The sequence below is a fragment of the Diadema antillarum genome, unplaced genomic scaffold, assembly GCF_040938485.1.
Source record: "Diadema antillarum isolate AM-2024a unplaced genomic scaffold, OU_Dant_1.0 scf00000226, whole genome shotgun sequence".
NCBI lineage: Eukaryota > Metazoa > Echinodermata > Echinoidea > Diadematoida > Diadematidae > Diadema > Diadema antillarum.
In genome coordinates this window covers 3,555,163-3,574,155 of record NW_027271115.1, presented here as the reverse complement: position 1 = coordinate 3,574,155, position 18,993 = coordinate 3,555,163, and the positions used below count along the sequence as shown (strand labels likewise).

The window sequence follows — 18,993 nt, the reverse complement described above, 5'->3', positions numbered from 1 at the left end:
TCACACCACACTCTGAGACTGCTGAGCAATGTCCTTTTCGATGAAAGAGAACGACTGCCAATCAACCTTTCTGTTTTGGCTCTACACATGTTCACATTCGTGTCAAACAATCGCTAAGGCAAATATTGAAGAATACGCGACATTAACAGATGGAGGTCGTCATTTATACCAACATTGGCTTGTTGATTTTCGTCCTTTCATTCATTCATTCATTTCATTTATTTCATTCTCATTTTTTTTCAACAAAACATAACACAAAGTAAATCAAAGATTCAATCATAAGCATATATACATTACAAAGTATGACAATCAATGGTAATCAACAAACTAATAAAGATATGCACACATACTGGAATTACAAAGTTATGTTTGAAGGGTTAAAAAAATGAGAACTGAGAGGTCCACTAAAAAGCATTGCTTGTAGATTGTGGACCACTCGTCATTTGATCACTGCTCTATAGAACGACAATCACACAACATGGAGACCGGGTTTAAAGGGGGTGCTCACCACCTCCCGAGCAGTTGTTGTGGATTACAGAATAATCTTCAAAAAGTGTTCGCTTTGAACAAAATGGGCAGAGACTCGATTGCTGATTGCGGAGCACTCATCAATCGAGTACACAACATTGACAAATCCCTGAGCGTTCTTATTCACTAAAGAAAATATGAAAGGCCGAATAGATACTGGGTTGGCTTTAAAACAGACGTCTTTGTCATCAACGTCGATGTTGCCTGCATACAGACCGGCAACAAGGCGGCTGGAATTCAGCTCAAAAGGCTGTTTGTGGGAACGTGCACGGGAGGCGTGCTGTCGAAAGGTTAAGCTCTCTTCAATGACCGGAATGTTTCCCTGGTTTACCCGCCAACATTCCCTGTTTCGTGGCTACAAAAATATAGATGAAAACATATTTCTCCCGGGGTGGGCCCTGCAAAATGATAAAGTGTCTGATGTAAAGGGAAGTAGATGCATAGTAGAGCACTAAGTACCAACCCCTCCCTCTTCCTGACAGCACTCTCCCCTATGCTGCCGCATCGCTCCATTATAGCGTCGATGTCTATGATCCATCAGCTCAAAGCTAGATAGCTTTCTTTTACCGAGCTAACCTGGCTTCAAGGCGTCGGGATATCTTTTCTCCCACCTGCATGCTGCTCCCTAGGACCTACGGTGGGAGAAAGAGAGAGCGAGGGGGGGGGGGGGTCTCACAGTCTCCCACCTGCCATGTGTATATGAAAAGATTCTCCTCGGCTTTACACGGGGGACAAGTACGTGGAAGTGAGAGCACTTTGATCAAGCAGGACTGGTACTTGGTTTGATCACAGAGTTTACATGTTTGATCATGGAGCTACATGATCTCAAAGAAGGTAGGCCTTGCATTCCGAGCATGGAAAGTGTATGTGATCATTAGTGCGCCGTCTGGAAGTTAGACCACCGAAGGAGCCATTAACATTCAGGTTGAATGGAAAACGCCATGAACTTAAACAACAACAACTATGATAACCCCGATATAGGGGAAGATTCAGGGGTGCATGTCTTATACCCCCACACCCTAGCCAATCCTGTTGTCGGTTGTTCATGAGATGTGTTCACATATTCCCATCAGTGATCGCATGCACCTTCATCGCCGCTTTTACGGCACTGCTATACGGTCTCACAGATATGCCTCGCAGAACTGAAATGACGGGAAAAAAAAAAACGTTTTCCATTCTTGTCCTTCGCGATGGAGCAGACTCCAGGTTTGATTCGAGACAAACACGTACCATATCTTCATTTGGTGGAATATTTCAGACGGATGATGACACTTAGATGTTTTAGTGTAGGTACATATATTTTAAACCATAGATATATCCCATGCACTATATAAATTTCCCCATCACATTCAGTTGCGTTCATCGATGATAATCCAATAAAATTCAGATTGCAAAAAAAAAAAAAGATTTACAAAATTACACATACACATTTTCCATAACAATTTTCGATAATAGTGTACCAATCTATTTGTGCAATACATGATTATTCAGCGTACAATTCAAACAGACACCTGTAGGCCTAAAGAGAATAACGTCTCGTGCTACATTCTAACTCAATTCTACGTCAAACAAACATGCACGAAATCTTGTTATTTGGCTGATATATTGCAAACCAAGTCTATCATAAGGTCTGAAACAGAAGCAGATACGTCTAATTATGGTCAGCTTCATTTATCACGTCGATTGGACAACGAAAGAAGGTTTAGACAGATTTACAAAGAAAAGAGGAAGGAATGGCAGGACAGTGTGCAGATTCCGCATCGTAGGTATATTCACGTCTACGAAAGGGTGGCGAGCATCAATATACTAAATTACTGTATGCACTATGAGAAAATACACTGAGCTCTGCTTTCAAGTATTTATGAACACGGATGACAAAACTAAAGTGAGTATGATTAAGATGTGTGTTTCGAAGTAAGTGGTTAAAACTACAAATGTCTGCCACTGACCTGAGCCATTTTGTTTCGTTTTCAAACAGACTGCATGACATCACTTGAGTTTTCATCCGTCAACAGCAGTTTGCATAATAATCGCCGAATCCTTACGTGTGCAATGTCAAGGTCAAGAAGAACATTTATTGGGGGCCTACTTGAGATGACTTTCAAAGGAAAGGTTAAGAACTGAAAGAAAACAAAACTCACGTTGACATTTTCCTTTCTGTCTGCTTCCAGCCGGAGAACCTGGCGGTGGTCGACGTAAACAAAGTCCGTGTTTTGTCGGCAGTTCTGAGTCACGAAGTCATAAGCCGATGTGGCGCTTGAGAGAGAGACAGGTGTGTTGATTGATATTCCAATTTTGTCCTGAGACTAATCCGGGGGAGGTGAATTCATTAAAAAAACTATCCACCAATTGCCTCTCTGCACAGACGATAAACGGTATCGTTTAGGAATCAAGCGATACGCGATACCACTCTGTTTACTCGCTGCGGCGGAGTAGTGAAGTGCGATGACGAAAGTTTTGTTTGGGAGAAAAGCGTAACGAATCCGTTCAGCGATTCGAGCTGACTTGCCTCTCCAGCGAGGAGTGACAGGTTTCGGTTATCTTTCACAAACTCACTTGAGTGCTGCTGTGAGTCGAGATACGAGGCCCCTAGGAGTGACGGTGGAGGTGCCTAGAATGTCGGTGCGACGCCTGTCGAAAGTAAGCGCAGCCGGGGTTGAAGTGCGCGCCAAAGTGGACTCCAGTCCGCATCGCACTCGCATCGTCGGAGTACGGACAACGCGCACTGATCTTGCTCCGCGGTCCAGACAGTTGTTTGACTAGAGTGCAAACCCCCGAGCGAGCGGGAGAACCTGTCACATAACCGGTAGTAGCAGCACTTTGATCATTTTAATGCATCCATGCTGCGCGCTACCGAGCGGAGCCTAGGTGGAAAAAAAAAAAATGGTACAGCTTTATAGCGATAATACTGAGGTGGCGCGCTTGTGTTCGGTTTTGCTCATTCCAGCCTGCGGGGAAAGATGACACCGTCCACACGTCCCTAAAGCCTTTGTTATATATTAGTAATTACATTGTGATATAAGATTATTTCGATTTTCCCGTTTAATTAGATGATACTTTAGATCATCAAACAGATAAAAAGGAAATTCAAAGAATAATATGACCTATCATTCTTTTGAAAATACACAAAAAGGGCAGATTTGCATGATGTCTGAGAGTATTACAAGAACATCATGTTTTGTAATGAGATTATGAGGCAACAAAGCTTCCTATTGATATGCATTTTTTTCTGAGAGTAAACAATGATGTTTTGCCCACATAATTTTGAAACCACTACGAAGCTTTAAAAAAAGTTCTTACTGATACATTTTTTCGATGGTTTATTTGTTTCCATCAAAGAAAAAAAACACGATTCAAAGCGGTACAAGTTGTCAATTTGACTTTCACTCATCTGATAAGGACAGTTCATCGAACACAATCAGTGGCGGATCCAGAGGGGGCGCAAACGGCGCACGCCACCCCCCCCCCCCCCTTCATTTTTCGTTAAAAACAAAAGAAATCAAAAGAAAAAATTAAATGAAACCCGGAAGTGGCACCAGAAATATTAGTCACGCCCCCCCCCCCCCCACCCCCCTTCACAGAATTCCTGGATCCGCCCCTGACAATATAAAGTATATGCACGAATGATATCATAACAACAACAAAAGAGAAACAATGCGCACTTTGTCATGGTAACAAAAGAAAAATAAGTAATCATAACGACTCACAAGAGTGTTCCACTAAAAAGCCAAGCTTGTAGGACGTGGAACACTGGAATTTCACCGATCTCATGGCTTGATTTCATCCCATTTATCAAACTCAACTTGAACCTGGGGTGAATTTTAAAGGTTGATCAGAAAGGTGAAAATCTGTTTAAATCAGTGATGAGATTTGGAGATTTGGAAGTAAAGTACAGTAAGTCATGATTCTGGGAGAGAGGACACTGGAAGAAAGACCGATGATTGACTAATCCTTCCGCTGAAATACCTTCTTGCCCTCAAACCGCACTCGCCCTTTTTTCCTGCAGACCTGAAAGGGAATCATTAAGGGCCGCCTTGCCAACATGAAGTTAACGGAAACATTTAATGTTTCCGTTTTCCAATCCATCTGTCGGAGCCGAGGATTACCTGCACATAAGGCCTTGATGTACCCATCCCGGAGGGTCGGGCGGTTTTGCTAGAGCACATGAACGTTAAACTTTTTTCATCAAATCTAAAAAATCAACGTTTTGTGGTTTGGTGCGATGCTGTATCGTCAAATTGTAATTTTTACCATTCCATGTTGATGTTTGGTATGTCATGCTTTTGTATTTCATTTCAGCATACTATATTGTTTTTTAATAGGTCTCTGTTTTTGTTGCAGAGATTCCAAATACCTATCAATTCCCAAAATCTTACTGCTGATTATAGAATTGACAAAATATCTATACAATGAAAAAATAGTTCCTGTTTTTTCTCATATTGACAATATTATTCGTATCTTTTCTGTTATCTTTTCCTATACAGGATAAACAAACTTACATGAAAACAAAATGGTTATCTTGTTATCAAAAATACTAGTATATATACATCACAGGTCTTCATGAGTTATAGCCACCTACTTTATGAAATGGTTGTTCATAATTTTCCTTCTCTAAAAGAAAAAAAAATGAAATATGGAGTATGTTTTGATATACAAAAGAACATAAGTAATCCCCATTCCGTTCGTAAAAGGACTCAAATTTCATTCGCTTAATATGGCTGTCACCTAACATTATATGACAAACAAAATATCTTCGGGAAAGGATTGCCTTCCCAATCTTAGTGCTTAGTATTGAAGAGTTTTCTTTTATTGGTATGCCATGCGACCAAACCCAAAATAAATATTGTTTCTACCCCTCTTCTCTCCATTTCCGTCCCCCACCCAGACCCACATTCCCGCGACAGTGACAGGTAGGGACCTACACAAAATCCCCGAGGTTTACTTGTAGATTCTCTGAATAGAACGACTTCCTTTCATTTTCATCTCTTACAAGATTTGCCACAATCCACATTCCGTGGGTAATCCTGACTGTAGTTTCTATTAACGAAAAGAACAACAACCTTGAACTCCGTAATGGATATTTTAACCTTTCAATGCTGAAGATAAATCTTCACAGCGTAGATCTATCTATGTAGATATCATCTATACTATATAGTAAAGATACCCGAGTGGACAAAGAGTGGTGTTTTTTTGTTGTTTTTTTTTGTTACTGTTGTTGCTGTTAGCGGGACAAGTTTTGAGAATCAATTCTGCTATATTCTGAGGGTATAGCTTTCCCCCATCCCATCCAGACCCAATGGCACGGGGGGAGGGGGGGGGGATGATGAGATCTGCTCCTGGAGTCTATGGTCCCCCAAATACCACTTTGACCTGACCCGGTTCTCCTCACACGCCGTGAGACATAGAATAATGGACTTGGACAACCTGCGATATGATTTCATTCTAGTCCTCCCAGGTCGATGCACAGAACTCTGAGTTCTGTGGGTTGATGGATCCAAAACAGGGATGCTCGCTATTAAAGGGGGATTGCGCCCCCTTCGACAAGATCACAAAACAAAGCAAAAAACAACACCCTGACTCCTTCCCGTTGATAACTATTCAAACTGTATTCGTCACTAACGAATGTGCAACATTTATGGCTTTGCTATCTCAAATTCATGTTTGAATATTTTTCCAACTGTATCTATAATCAGTGATAAACACGTGACTCCGTCCTCCACCATTCCCCCTTTTAGAAAAGGAAGAAAATTCCTTCAAGATCTGGTGTTAGAATGCAACTTCGAATCTCCGCTCTTGGTCAATAAAAGAGCAATCCGCCGGGCAACCGGCATACTCCATCCGCAAGTTCACTCCGGTGGCAGTGGGTGGATAGTGATCCCACAACACGCGGACGGAGAAACATAACATGAAATCGAACTCTTACCGGGAGGCTTGATTACCGGGCCCGGAGTTTGCCGGTGTTTACACAGACTGGAAAGGTAATCGTCGCGGATTATACTTGCATCCTCGCACACGTCCAACGCGTTATGAAATGAATCGAGGACTATAATAAATAGTCCCATATGAGTGGGCCCTGGATGGACGTGTCTAAACGCCATGCAGTAGGAAGTTGTTGTTGTTGTTGCTATTGTTTGATCGGACGGGAGTTAGTTTGCCCTCGGGATATTTCCTTGAAGAATAGGTCCTATTTCTTCTGTAAAGTAAATGTGATGAGATGTAATTTCAATTCGCTTCCAATTTGCCGTGATTGTTTGGTCACAGAAAATCATGATGAGCAATGAGGTTGCTTTTGTTTTTACAAATACCACTTTGTGACCAGAGCTGCAGTTGATACGGGACAAATTAATGAAAATGTCCATGCATGTTGGTTACACGATGTGCATACGCGCTGATTACATATTAATGCACACATTTTCATCTAGAGGGGATGTAGGCCCTATACTAGTTGTCACACAGGCATTGACATAGAGCTGTCACCTGCTGACATCATCAATTACATTTTGATTGTTATATGCTATTTTGCCAGTATTACGGAAGGGAGGGAAATATTGATGGCACAACAACATGTCACACATTTCTGACAACAAACAAAATCACCACCGTCACACCAAACTTGAGTAAGTTCCAAAATACTTTATCATGTTTATTCCTCCCCTCGCTTGAAGCGCCATCGTCCCCAGTCTCGATCCATCTTCTTCTCCAACGCAGGCCACGCTCACTTTGCACAAATGCATATTAATGACACCAGATTTTGCTGTCTAATATGAAACACGACAACAGCAGCAGTTAACTGTATTTAACTTGCTAGATTGTAATAACACTGTTACTGTTACTGTTGTTACTGTTGTCATTGTCAATCGAACATTGGGTGAAATTCCCCTTCGATGTACGGCCTACTTTTTCATCCAAGAGCGCTATTGCTGCCTCACACGCAGGTACAGATCATAACGAATTATCCATACCTTGCGTTCGCGCCCCAATGCAGAGCTGCTGTGGTTCAGAGGACAAGACCACGGACTTGGGGTCTTTGATTCGAGTTCCCTGACTGCAATGGTGAGGCGGTTGAAGTCTGTGGACAATGCTAGTCTTCTTTCAAGTCATTTCATTGACACTGAATCGGAAACACCTGTCGATAATTCCATAAGATACATCATTACTATCTATTTGTGTCATAAATTGAATATCTTTCTAACACGATACACTTTGACTCACTTAGGCCCGAATTCACGAAGGTGGTACAAATGAAATCCTGGTTTAAACCATCATACGGACAAAAACCATGGAGCGCCAAGTGTCGCACGGAATATTTCGTTACGAAATTGGTCATTTCGTCGACAAAATGACCGTTACGTTAACGAAATTATCATGTCGTGGACGAAATGTTCATTTAGTTACAAAATGTTGTCATATCGTTACAAAATAATCATTTCATCGACGAAATGACTGATTTCGTAACGAAATATTCCTTCACTTTGCGCTCCATGGTTTTTGTCCATGGTTTAAACCATGGTTTCATTTGTACCACCTTCGTGAATTCGGGCCTTAGAGTCTAAATCCTTATTGATCACTGTTGATATACCAACGTATGAACCTCTAAAGGGCCTGTCTTCTCACACGTATTTTTTTTTTTAAATCTGCGTACAGCTGAAGTAGCAGCCAGACTTTGTTTCGTCAGTGTTCGAATACCAAGTTACATTCTGAGAGAGAGGTCAGGTGAATATGACTTGAAACAGTATTTAATCCAGTCTGACCTAAAAGTTGTAAGTCATACTTACCATTGCTTACTGCATCTGGAATGACACAGGCCCACTAGATCAGGAGGTGCCTTTGATGTGTTCAGTAAAAATATTAAAATAACCCTCATTGTTGCGTCTTTATTGTTTTGGCGTAAGTTTGATACTGAAAAGAGCAACAGCGACAAAACTTTCATACCGTATAAAGCGTCTGTCAAACGTAGACAGTACTGAAAGTTGCTCTCAAACAATCATGCTCTTTTTCGTATTCGTATAACACTAATGATATCATATTCATCACCACATAATGATCTTATTGCCAATTTAGAAAGTGATTGGTTGTGCAGATTTCCACAATGAATCTAGAATTTTGGGTTTTCCATCGGTTTTTTAAGTTGACTATCTAATCCGCAATCACAACTCAATCTCTCTCCTTTTTTTCACTCAGAATGGAATACTTTCGATCTGCCCAGATTTGATTTGTTTTCTTCAAGCTTCTCTCGTTTCAGATAGAATTGAAGGGAGGGAGCAAGTTACGGTTCGCTTCGCAAGCATGTCAGAATATTTCCACGACAGCTGCAAGACTTCATCTGATTTTGGGCGGTAATCATATCTGAATGTTCTGATTCTAAGAATGAAAATTCGGGTCATGACAACAGCCGCTGACAGTAATGAATAGCTCGACACGAGAGAAATCTTCGAGTACCGCGTCCTTGTGCGGCATTTATCAACTGATATTCGAAGCATAAATTGGATTTCAGACAATAGGCGCTGCGGGGAGGAAGATGAAAATCGACTGTCTTCGAGGTAAGCGTCACTGCCCTCTGTCGGTGGAGAAAGGGTCAGCGACCCGAAGATGGGGGAGTTGCAATCGCTTTCTTTAAATTATAATTTGTAGCTTTTTTTTTGGGGGGGGGGAGGGGGGATGTACATGTATTTTTTCTCTGTGGTGCATGGTCTCAAGGAGGTATCTCCTTCATTGTGTGAAAGGTATACTGTGAAACGTGTGCTTCGTTTTGTTTTCTGAATTAATCTTGTGAAACTTTTCACTAAGCTTTCACATTTCTCGAGGTCTTTATAGATAATCATATAATCGCAGTTAATGTGATACTAGTTCCTTTTTGCTTGAGCAATGACCTCGTCAAACTTTTCACAATAATTCCATACGCTTTTACCTTCTTCAAGGTCTTTATATAGGTGTGTAGTCGAGATGTGACCAGTATTTTGTCGAGATGTGACCAAAATAAATAATAGCAGTAAGGCAAAAGCCAATGTAACTTTTTTTTGTCGAGGGATTGGTTGTTGATTAATGAATGTGATAAGACACATAGATAGCAAAAGAGGCTTGCATTATACTTAAGACTGTAACAAATCACTCCTCTCCGCCCCCCCCCCCCCCAAAAAAAAGGAAAGATGAAGAAAACTGACACTTTGAATACATTCCTATGATGTATTGTTCGAACCTATGGTCAGGCTGTTGTTAAACGATACGCTCATCCATTAGGCTATGTACTTAATTTTGTTATTTATTCATATTCATATCATACACAGAGAGAGCAAATTGAAGTAGTCGTGTCAGAAATCAATAGGGCATATATTTGCATGGGGTATTGATTATATCATGATCACAACAATCACTTATGATGTTCGATTCGTTGGGTTTGTCAGGCGACATGAATATCAGTATCTGAATTGTAGCAAGGGGAAAACTCTTAATGTTACTATACTGGTATACAAACTTAAGAGGAGTGACGAATTTTAGGGGCAATCTTGCTGACTGTGCACTCTTGTCAGTTTTGCTTTGCTTTTGTTATGTGTGTGTGTGCGTGCGTGTGTGTGTGTGTGTGTGTGTGTGTGTGTGTGTGTGTGCCTCTGTGTCCGTGTTTCAGTCTGTCTATGTCTGCGCATGTGCTGTTGCGCTTGTTTTGTTTTGTTCTGTTTTGTTTTGTTCTGTTTTTTTTGTTTTTTTCTCCTGGGTGGTCAACTTTCTGGACTGTAAAAGATGTGCAAATAGTTTGTCATCTTATCTTTGTATATAATTTTCAAATCAGAGATACATTTCGTATTCAGACAGGGAACAGGTGGCGACACAATTATTAAAGTGCTAGCATATTTATGGCTCCTCCTTTGCTAGACGCGATCTATGAAACGCTCAGGCACTGAACTCGGTCGTTGTCATATTTTGTAAAGGGCGTTTTGCCCATTCCCGCGTGGAGAGAATTATATATTAAAGCTTATATACATGAATATCTGCAGATTCATTACTTGCTTTTGCAGTTCCAGATACCTCTCATAACTTGGCAGTATATGAATCAAAAATTTATATCGACGTTGACATTGTAAGTGAAGCCACTGAATTTGAATTTCACCCACCCTTTTTTGGCAGAATCATGGTCGAACGATCGAGTGACCATAAAGTTTTGAGTGTCTTGGCAGTATTCTAGGCAAGTAGTTTATGAACGACGTAAAGTTGATACAAAATTAGTTTAGAAATGCAGAATATGTTGCATGAATTTCGTGTGATTCCTATGTCAGTCCGTTCTTGTGATCTCTCCTTGGCATAATGCGAAGAGCTGCATCCTTTTGTATACATGTTGAAAAGGGTGAAGAACAAAACGCAGTTGGTAAGACAGTCAGAATGGAGGTGAATACCATTTTACGGTCAAGCAATAAAGAAGTGGTTTTTATCTTAACACTTCACCTTGCAGTGCATAGCATACATCATTTATTATCATTATTATTATTGTTATTATTATTATTATTATTATTATCATCATTATTATTGTTATTATTATTGTTATTATTATTATCATTATTATTGTTATTATTATTATTATTATTATCATTATTATTATTATTATTATTATTATTATTATTATTATTATTATTATTATTATTATTATTATTATCATTATTATTATCATTATTATTATTATCATTATTTCAATTCATTTTTATTCACGGAATAAGGTTACAACAGATATCAGGCACATATACTAGTTCCTTCTTTTTTCTTTTCTTTTTTAAAGTACCCTCCCTGTTCTACCCCCCCCCCCCCCCCCCCCCCCGCATCCTCACTATCCCCCTCTCCTTCTCCCGGTTGTTCTTTAATACTCACACTGCCAGGTAAGATTAGAGATCATGCATACTAGCTTAATAATGGTGTCTCTGTAACCACGAGCAGTCTACGGATACACTCCTTTGGATTTCACGCTAATCTGACCAATAGGTGGCGCTCTATCCATTGACAGAATTGGGATCATTAACACTGGCGGGTGTTTCGTGCCCAAGAAAAGGCGAACAATGACACTGCAGCTTCAAATACTTGTTGTTTTCCGTAGTTGAAAGATGAGTCCACCTAGGACTGTATCACCTCAGATATATCTGTGCATATATCCACTTCTACAATTTTTTTTAAGTCACATTCTTTCTGTCCGTTCGTTAAGGCTTTAATTTGAGTTAAAGGGGATGGCTAGTAACTGATCAGTGGGAATCATAGGGAATTCTTGTTCCAATTCTTGTAGGATTCATTTAAGAGTACACTATATATCTATTGTTGTGTGATTTTTTTTTTTTTTGTTTCAGAATTGTCTCATATTCAAGTAATGTACAGCTTAATGTTTCCAGGTTAGCATGCCCGGTCAGTGACGGGGCATTAATCTGCACATTACTTGAATATGAGACCGTTCTGAAGCAAATAATTTTCACACAACTGTAGATACATTATGTACTCTTAAATGAATCCCACAAGGATTGGAACAATCATCCCTCAGCATTCCCACTGATTCCCACTGATCGGTTACTAGCCATCCCCTTTAAGATTTAATTGTAACTTTTCAGATATTCCAATTGCTAATATCAAAGACTGATAAGTGTAGGTCTGTAGTTGATACAAATGAAGATCAATTACATTGACCGAAAGTCTGTGTAGAAAGTTTGAATACCTCCCAAGATATTATGACATGAAATCTTGACAAGAAAGAAAAATTGTACAAACGCCAGCTCTCTTTACATGATGCCATATGTCAAGGAAACTTGTCATGTCTGAATAAATACGTTTGAGGCAAGAAACTTATTAATTATATTTGACAAATGAATCTAGACGACCAGATATTACTAAAAGGATACTGAATCATAGAATCGCAGTTTTAAACAATGTCGAACAAGGTGATAGAAACATCAGACATTTGAGTTCTGACCAGCCTTCACAAAATTGACAAACCTTAGACCTAAAACAGGAGAAATGTACTTCAGGAATAATTCAATTAAATGTTCATTTTACTTCCATCGAACAAAAGGGTGACACAAAATACAAAGCAAGTATCGCACAAATCACACTATTTTATCAATTTTTGAGAAATACGTAATGCAGTGTGCACCATAAAGTACATAATGAAATATATATACGTGCAATTACATGTAAGTAGAATAACTAAGAATACAACTCTGTGTGGGAGTCGACGGGAACGTGAAGGGTGTTACATTGAGAAAGCACGTATTCACTTCGTGTTGTTCCAAGGAAATCATAATTCAAACTTCAGAGTAGCTGGTTATTAGCATATAGCCAAGGTTAACATGGCACTAAATAGTAGAGTGTAACAGTAGCCTGTCAGTAGCGGATAGTTTGATTGCTTTATGCAAAATCTGTAAATCAAAAATGATCTGACAATGACAACTCAGTTCGTCTGTACTTTTATTCAACACTTTTTCTTTCTTTCTTTTTTCCTCAATCTCGCTCGCTATGAAGACACATAACTGATATCACACATCAATAAATGACATTTTAGATAATAATTTTTTAAAATTATTATTTCAGCCTGGCAGATAAAAGGATAATGCTCCGCGTTATCACCTTTTTCATGTACTCGGATCAAAACACTCGCATGCAACTTACACTGAACTATACGCGACAGAGCAGGCACACTACATTTTTATAGAGCGATAGGATGGTCAAGTGATCATTCAAAGTCTGGTTGGGTGTACTTCAAGAGATCGACACACGTGAATCATGCAGCCCACGAGTCATAGAGCCCATGACTCATACAGCTCATGAGTTAGACACTAAGCAAATAAGGCCCATGAGTCCGACACTTGCAAGCAAGGCCCACGCATTCAACACTAAGGCCACGAGTTCGAGATTAGGCAAACAAGGTCTATATACAAGACCGTGACGCAGTACGTCGAAATCGTGGGTCGTTGCTATATACCTTGTGTCGAACTCGTGGACCATGTTTGCCTGTCGAGCTCGTGGGTCTTGTTTGCCTACTATCGGATTCATGGGCCTTATTTGCCTATATAATGTCGAACTTACGGGTTGCATGACTCATGGGTGTCGGTCTCGTGGGATGACCCCGTTTGGTTGGGATCCACTCAGCATTTGCAATGTATGCTATTTCAAATCCAAACTTCCATTATTGAATAGCATCGGATATTTCAACATTCTTGTCTTCACCTCACTTAATTTCTTTTCTCTGATCATAATTTTCATACTTCGTGTCCCCACACAAGGTCATAATGATAAAGAAATTCTAGAGTGTTTTCTACTGGAATAATACAAGTAATCTGCAAACGTAGAACATGTTGGTTTGACTAGCATGTCATGTACGTGAAACATTGACAGAGATAATAAAGATTAATCAAATATTAAGTGTTCTTTGATTATTTCTCGCAAGAAATAAAACCTCTGTTTTGAATGTGTTCTTATAATATGTCAAACAATATCATCAAAACAAATTATTTAAAGTTTAATACATTATACTCGAGTTTGCAACTCTCTATTATTTCCCTCAAAATCCGCTTTTTTTTGTTGTTTTACACCACTTCACTCCTCTGTTATCTAACAAGTATTCCAGCTGATGTGTCTGACTTTCAGTAACGAAGTCGCAAATCTCATATCTGTCCATATGTCTATATGATTCGTGTTTGAGAGAAGTACATCAGATTTTGTGATTTTGAAGCCTGACACGACCAATCAGTTGAAGATCTGTCACAAATTCTGTCAAAGGTGAATGCGTGACGGTTGTTCTATGACGTCAGTCCGACTCCTTAAAAAGCACCAAATGTTGATTGAATTAAGACCTATCAGGCATTCAAGTCATAATGTCATTTTTACTGTCAGGTGCATGAAGATTCAGTCACCCAGTATAATCATCCCGTGTCCAAAATTGTATCTTTTTGATGAAAAGTGTGAGTCGGTACAATAAAGGCATCGTCCGGTTACTTGACCGTGATATTTGTGCGACAATCCTGATGATGCACCGTGTTACGTGGAGGAACTTTAACTGGAACATTATGGCTTGGCGCAATCTCTAACTGAAGAAGCAACCTCTAGGACGGACTCGCGAAATGCTCTGTTTGTGCGAATGAACACAAATGTATTGAGCCACCCGGTGGACGTTTGCACGAGATACAGGAAGTGGACAGCCCAGACGGCAATGCGCCATCCGTACACGTAGATGCCAATGGCGGGAACGTACAGACTCGATATAGCTACAAGGCTGTTGAGAGTCAGGAAGGTGAGGGTGAGCACGCCTTTCGTACTCGGTCGGGGATTTGGTGGGGCAGGTGCGAGAGCGGAGTCGTGCTGACCATCTCGTTGCGGAGCTCGTAGGATGATGACCCGATTTCTCTTGGACTGTCGGTAGGTGATGACGAGAACGTAAATGTTACATGGCGAAGCGATGGCAAACAGGCTAAAGGGAACGTTAAATACAGATACTATGCACATGTGGTCTGAGAAGGGAAATTTATTGAGAACATCTTGGGTGTGGTTTACGCAGTAGTCGTCGGCCCAGATTTTTGAATCGCAAGTATTCGTCATAACAACGAGAATTATGATCAAACAGTAGCTCAATAACACAATAATAACCACTTTCAACCGCTGTGGCGTGACTATGTCGACGTAGCGGAGTGGCCGGCTGATTGCAACGTACCGTTCGATGCTTGCAACACTGATGATCATTAATGATAAGGCATAGAGACTACTACCTGTCGTTGTTAACAGTTGACAAAATACGTCATCTTGAGGAAGTGGCCACACCCCGCTCAGGAGCAAAGTTGTGTGCTGGACCCCCCGGATCAGACCGGAAAAGATATCTGCGAGGCATACAGTTTGGTATAAGGGTCTCTGAGGCGCTTCGAACACGCCCTCTTTCATTGAGATGATGTAGAGGGAAAGAGAACTCAAACTGACTGAAGAAAGGCAAACGATAATGTATGAGAAAATCCATAAAACCTGCATTTTGTTGCGTATGCATCAAACGTTTATATGTGTTTCGATTAAAGCGGAAATAATCATACGGATTCGATCTTCAGTAACCCTCCCTGGAGCACGTGGATCTTGATGGCGTTGCTTTTGTGTCTACCATATTTAGTCACCTGAATCACAGCATGCATGCCAGCTTGCTCAGAGATAGGGGCGCTGTGGTTGTAATGAGATACAATAGCAAACAATAGAGGAAACTAATATCCTGGTCATTCCATATTTGCTCATCTCTTGACAGTAATGATCGTCTCAAGTCAGTTGCAACCAATTATAGAAACGAGCAACGAGAGATGAGGACTGGCCTCCAATTTCCATGTAAAATTTTATTGAATCATTCATTGTCACGGTGAAGTAATTGAAGCTGTCAGACTTGTAGGCTTCTGTGTCAAACAGAGAGAGAGAGAGAGAGTGATCTGCTGATTAAGATGACAACTTTGAAGTCCCCATTCATGAGCATTGATTGGTATAGGCTTGCCGGGCCCTGTTTTACGTGTGTGTGTGTGTGTGTGTGTGTGTGTGTGTGTGTGTGTGTGTGTGTGTGTGTGTGTGTGTGTGTGTGTGTGTGTGTGTGTGTGTGTGTTTGTACATAAGTTATAGCACAGAGACTCAATACTTATTGGACAAGTGACTTATAGGCAAACAATTATTGCATTTCGATTAGGATGGGATCATGATATCGGGATGAGCCGCGTAATACACCCAGGCCTTATCTATTCGAGAGCAGAGTAAACTTTTCCCAATGTGACACCAATGATAAAATGTTGCTCAAACGAAAACCAATTTGCTCGTGAATTTCACGTCCCGCATCTAGCAAGTAGCTACTTGGCGTGGACCTTATCCTCTTGTTCCCAATATATAGCAAGATTTATTTTGCCTAATGTGGCTTAATCTGAATATATATAGAGAGATATATATTATATGTGATTAGTATCTCCTGAGTTATAGCAAACATTTCTCTTTCACTTGTATTTGTACATTTGTATTTTTTTGTCGTTTTCGCACAGTTTTCGAACGGCTTTCCATTGCTTATTGCATTACTGATTCTTGAATTCGCAAAGCACTTGGGCAGACGAAAGTTCATAATCTGCATTAATCTCACTTGAATATGCAAAAGCCAGATTGTACTTTAATTCATTTACATGTAAATGCCATATATATTGTATTGCATACTTTTGTAGGAAATGAAATAAGATAGAATAGAATGAATGAATGAATCATATACCGCTCTTTCAAGTTGGATAATGTTTTGCAGATTTCTTTTTGATTTTGCGCAGATTTAACTTCTTTATAAAACCAGCTCAGTTCAACATGTTTTACCATTCAACACGACTGTAGCATTTTCTTTTCTTCAATGTCCCGTAACATCCCCATGTGTTTCTACATTGAAGTTGTACAGATGTACTGAATTGTTTCTTGGTGAAGGCCTTGATGGGTTAACGTACATGGTTAATGCGCGTTTGTTAAAGGGATGGTATAGTTTCGATTGAGATGGGGATTGAGGTTTCCAACTTTTTTTTTCTTTGATGATAATTATTTTATATAATGAGAACTTCTTATTGAATAAATTATGACAGAGCATATAATTCTAAGAGGAATTCAAAGTTTATTTGATGAAAATTGGTTTTTAATACGGCTGAGCTATCCAAAACAAAGTGATCCTAATACTAAATGTAGGATCCACCTTCTATAGGTTTTCCCATCCATTTTCGCACTTTTGTCATTCAATTTCAAAGATTTATTATTCAATTTCGTCCCGAGAAGCAGGTGGAACGCAAATCCTAACTTCAATTTCGTCAATTGTCATTGTAATTCGTTTTTCGTCAAACATTTTCGAAGACATAGCATTCAAAATCGTCAGTTGTCATTCAAATTCGTCCCTCCCGCTGACGGATCGCAGAATGTGAAGATCAAGTTCGTCTTTGTTCACACAATTTCATGAATTTGTCATTCAAATTAGTCAGATGTTGTCGATTTTTTATTTTGATGGTGAACCAACTTTAAGGCGACATATTTTTAGTTTCTCTCGTAAACTGTATCGTTACACATTATTCCCTAACCATTTGCTTTAACAATACACAAAAAACAAGACAACCAACGAAAATGATTGAAGGATAAACGACACTCAAAAGTCATAGCCCAGGACAGTATGTCGGTGTCACATTTTGGACTTTAACTCGTAATGTTCAGGTTTTCGCATCATAGGCCTAATGCACGAAGCAAAGTTTAAGTTTTATACCCTAGAAAGCAGCAAACATAATTATGTTATCCATTCTTTGACATTAAACAGGCGACAATTCTACACTTAAATTTTGTCTTTAATCATGTTTGCCTAGAAATTGTTTGTCAGTGTTTTCGTTTACGAGACGGTATACGTACACATGGTACATGTATGTTTGTTTCAGTGTGTACTGGGATTGCTTGTGTGTGTGTGTCTGTATCTGTGGTTCTGTGTGGGGGGGGGGGGGGGGCACTTAGGTGTATGTTAACTCCTGAATGTAAAATGTGAACGGTTACAGGAAAAAAAATACATGAATGACTGGAAAATCACACCGGGTAGAGATATGAGACGAATATGAATGAAAAATTAACGAAAATGATTGACAAAAGACGAAATCGATCCTGCTGTTTTGAGTGCTGCGAGTGAGACTGACGAATTTGAACTGTAAATGACGAAAATGCATGCCAAATGACTAAATTGAATGGACTTTATTTGAAAATGAACGACGAAAGACGAATTTGAAGGTAAGATCGGCCTACTCTCGACATTCCGTGACGAAATTGAAGTAAACATTTGTGAAATTGAATGAAAAAAGTTTGAAAATGAATGGGAAAACCTATATTAGGAGCGCTTTGATTTACTTCATTTTGGATGTCTCCGCCATTTCAAAACTGATTTTCATGATTTCATCAAATAAACTTTGAATTCCTCGTAGAATTGTATGCTTTTTAACTTTTTTAAGAGGTTTCTAAGTATCTCGCAAAAAGTATAATAGGCGCTCATTAATAACAAGGTTAAAGTAGTAGTTTACAAAAAAAAAAACTAAATGTCTCTCTTATACATTCAGCCATGGCAATTTTGAATCACGCGTACCTAGGATAAAGGTTGATGGAGAGACCAAAAGAGAAGGTCAAGTGGTTGTCTTCATCGTATTAAATCTTCCTTTAAGCTTTCACCGTCCTCACATTAGGAGTTCGGCTATACACAAAAGCAGACGCCTTGGAACCTCTCTGCTCTCGCTTTCAAAACTTTGCCTCTGCTTTTAAGAGTGCTCATTATATGCACAAAAAAAGGTAAGGATTTCACTGGGCTATGGAACACGCGTGACATTGTCCGATCAATCTCATAAATTCAATTGCAAGTTTCAAGACGGGTTAGTTTGCTTTTATCAGGAAAGAATTAAAGTATTTATGTGAGTGTACACTGTTGATTTGCGCTGTAGTGAAAGAACATATTTTTTTTTTTTTTTT

The 18,993-nt window shown here is 39.6% G+C and overlaps 1 protein-coding gene across 1 annotated transcript in view; it reads right to left on the bottom strand.

Moving 5' to 3' along the window:
- The window catches only part of LOC139724747 (globin C, coelomic-like), a 106,602-nt gene extending 103,465 nt beyond the window's left edge, over positions 1–3,137 (bottom strand). The window contains exon 1 of the mRNA XM_071635871.1: positions 2,670–3,137. Coding sequence (XP_071491972.1) covers positions 2,670–2,677 — 8 coding nt within the window. The 5' untranslated portion in view covers positions 2,678–3,137. The remainder of the gene's footprint in view (positions 1–2,669) is intronic.
- Positions 3,138–18,993: the final 15,856 nt, after the last annotated feature.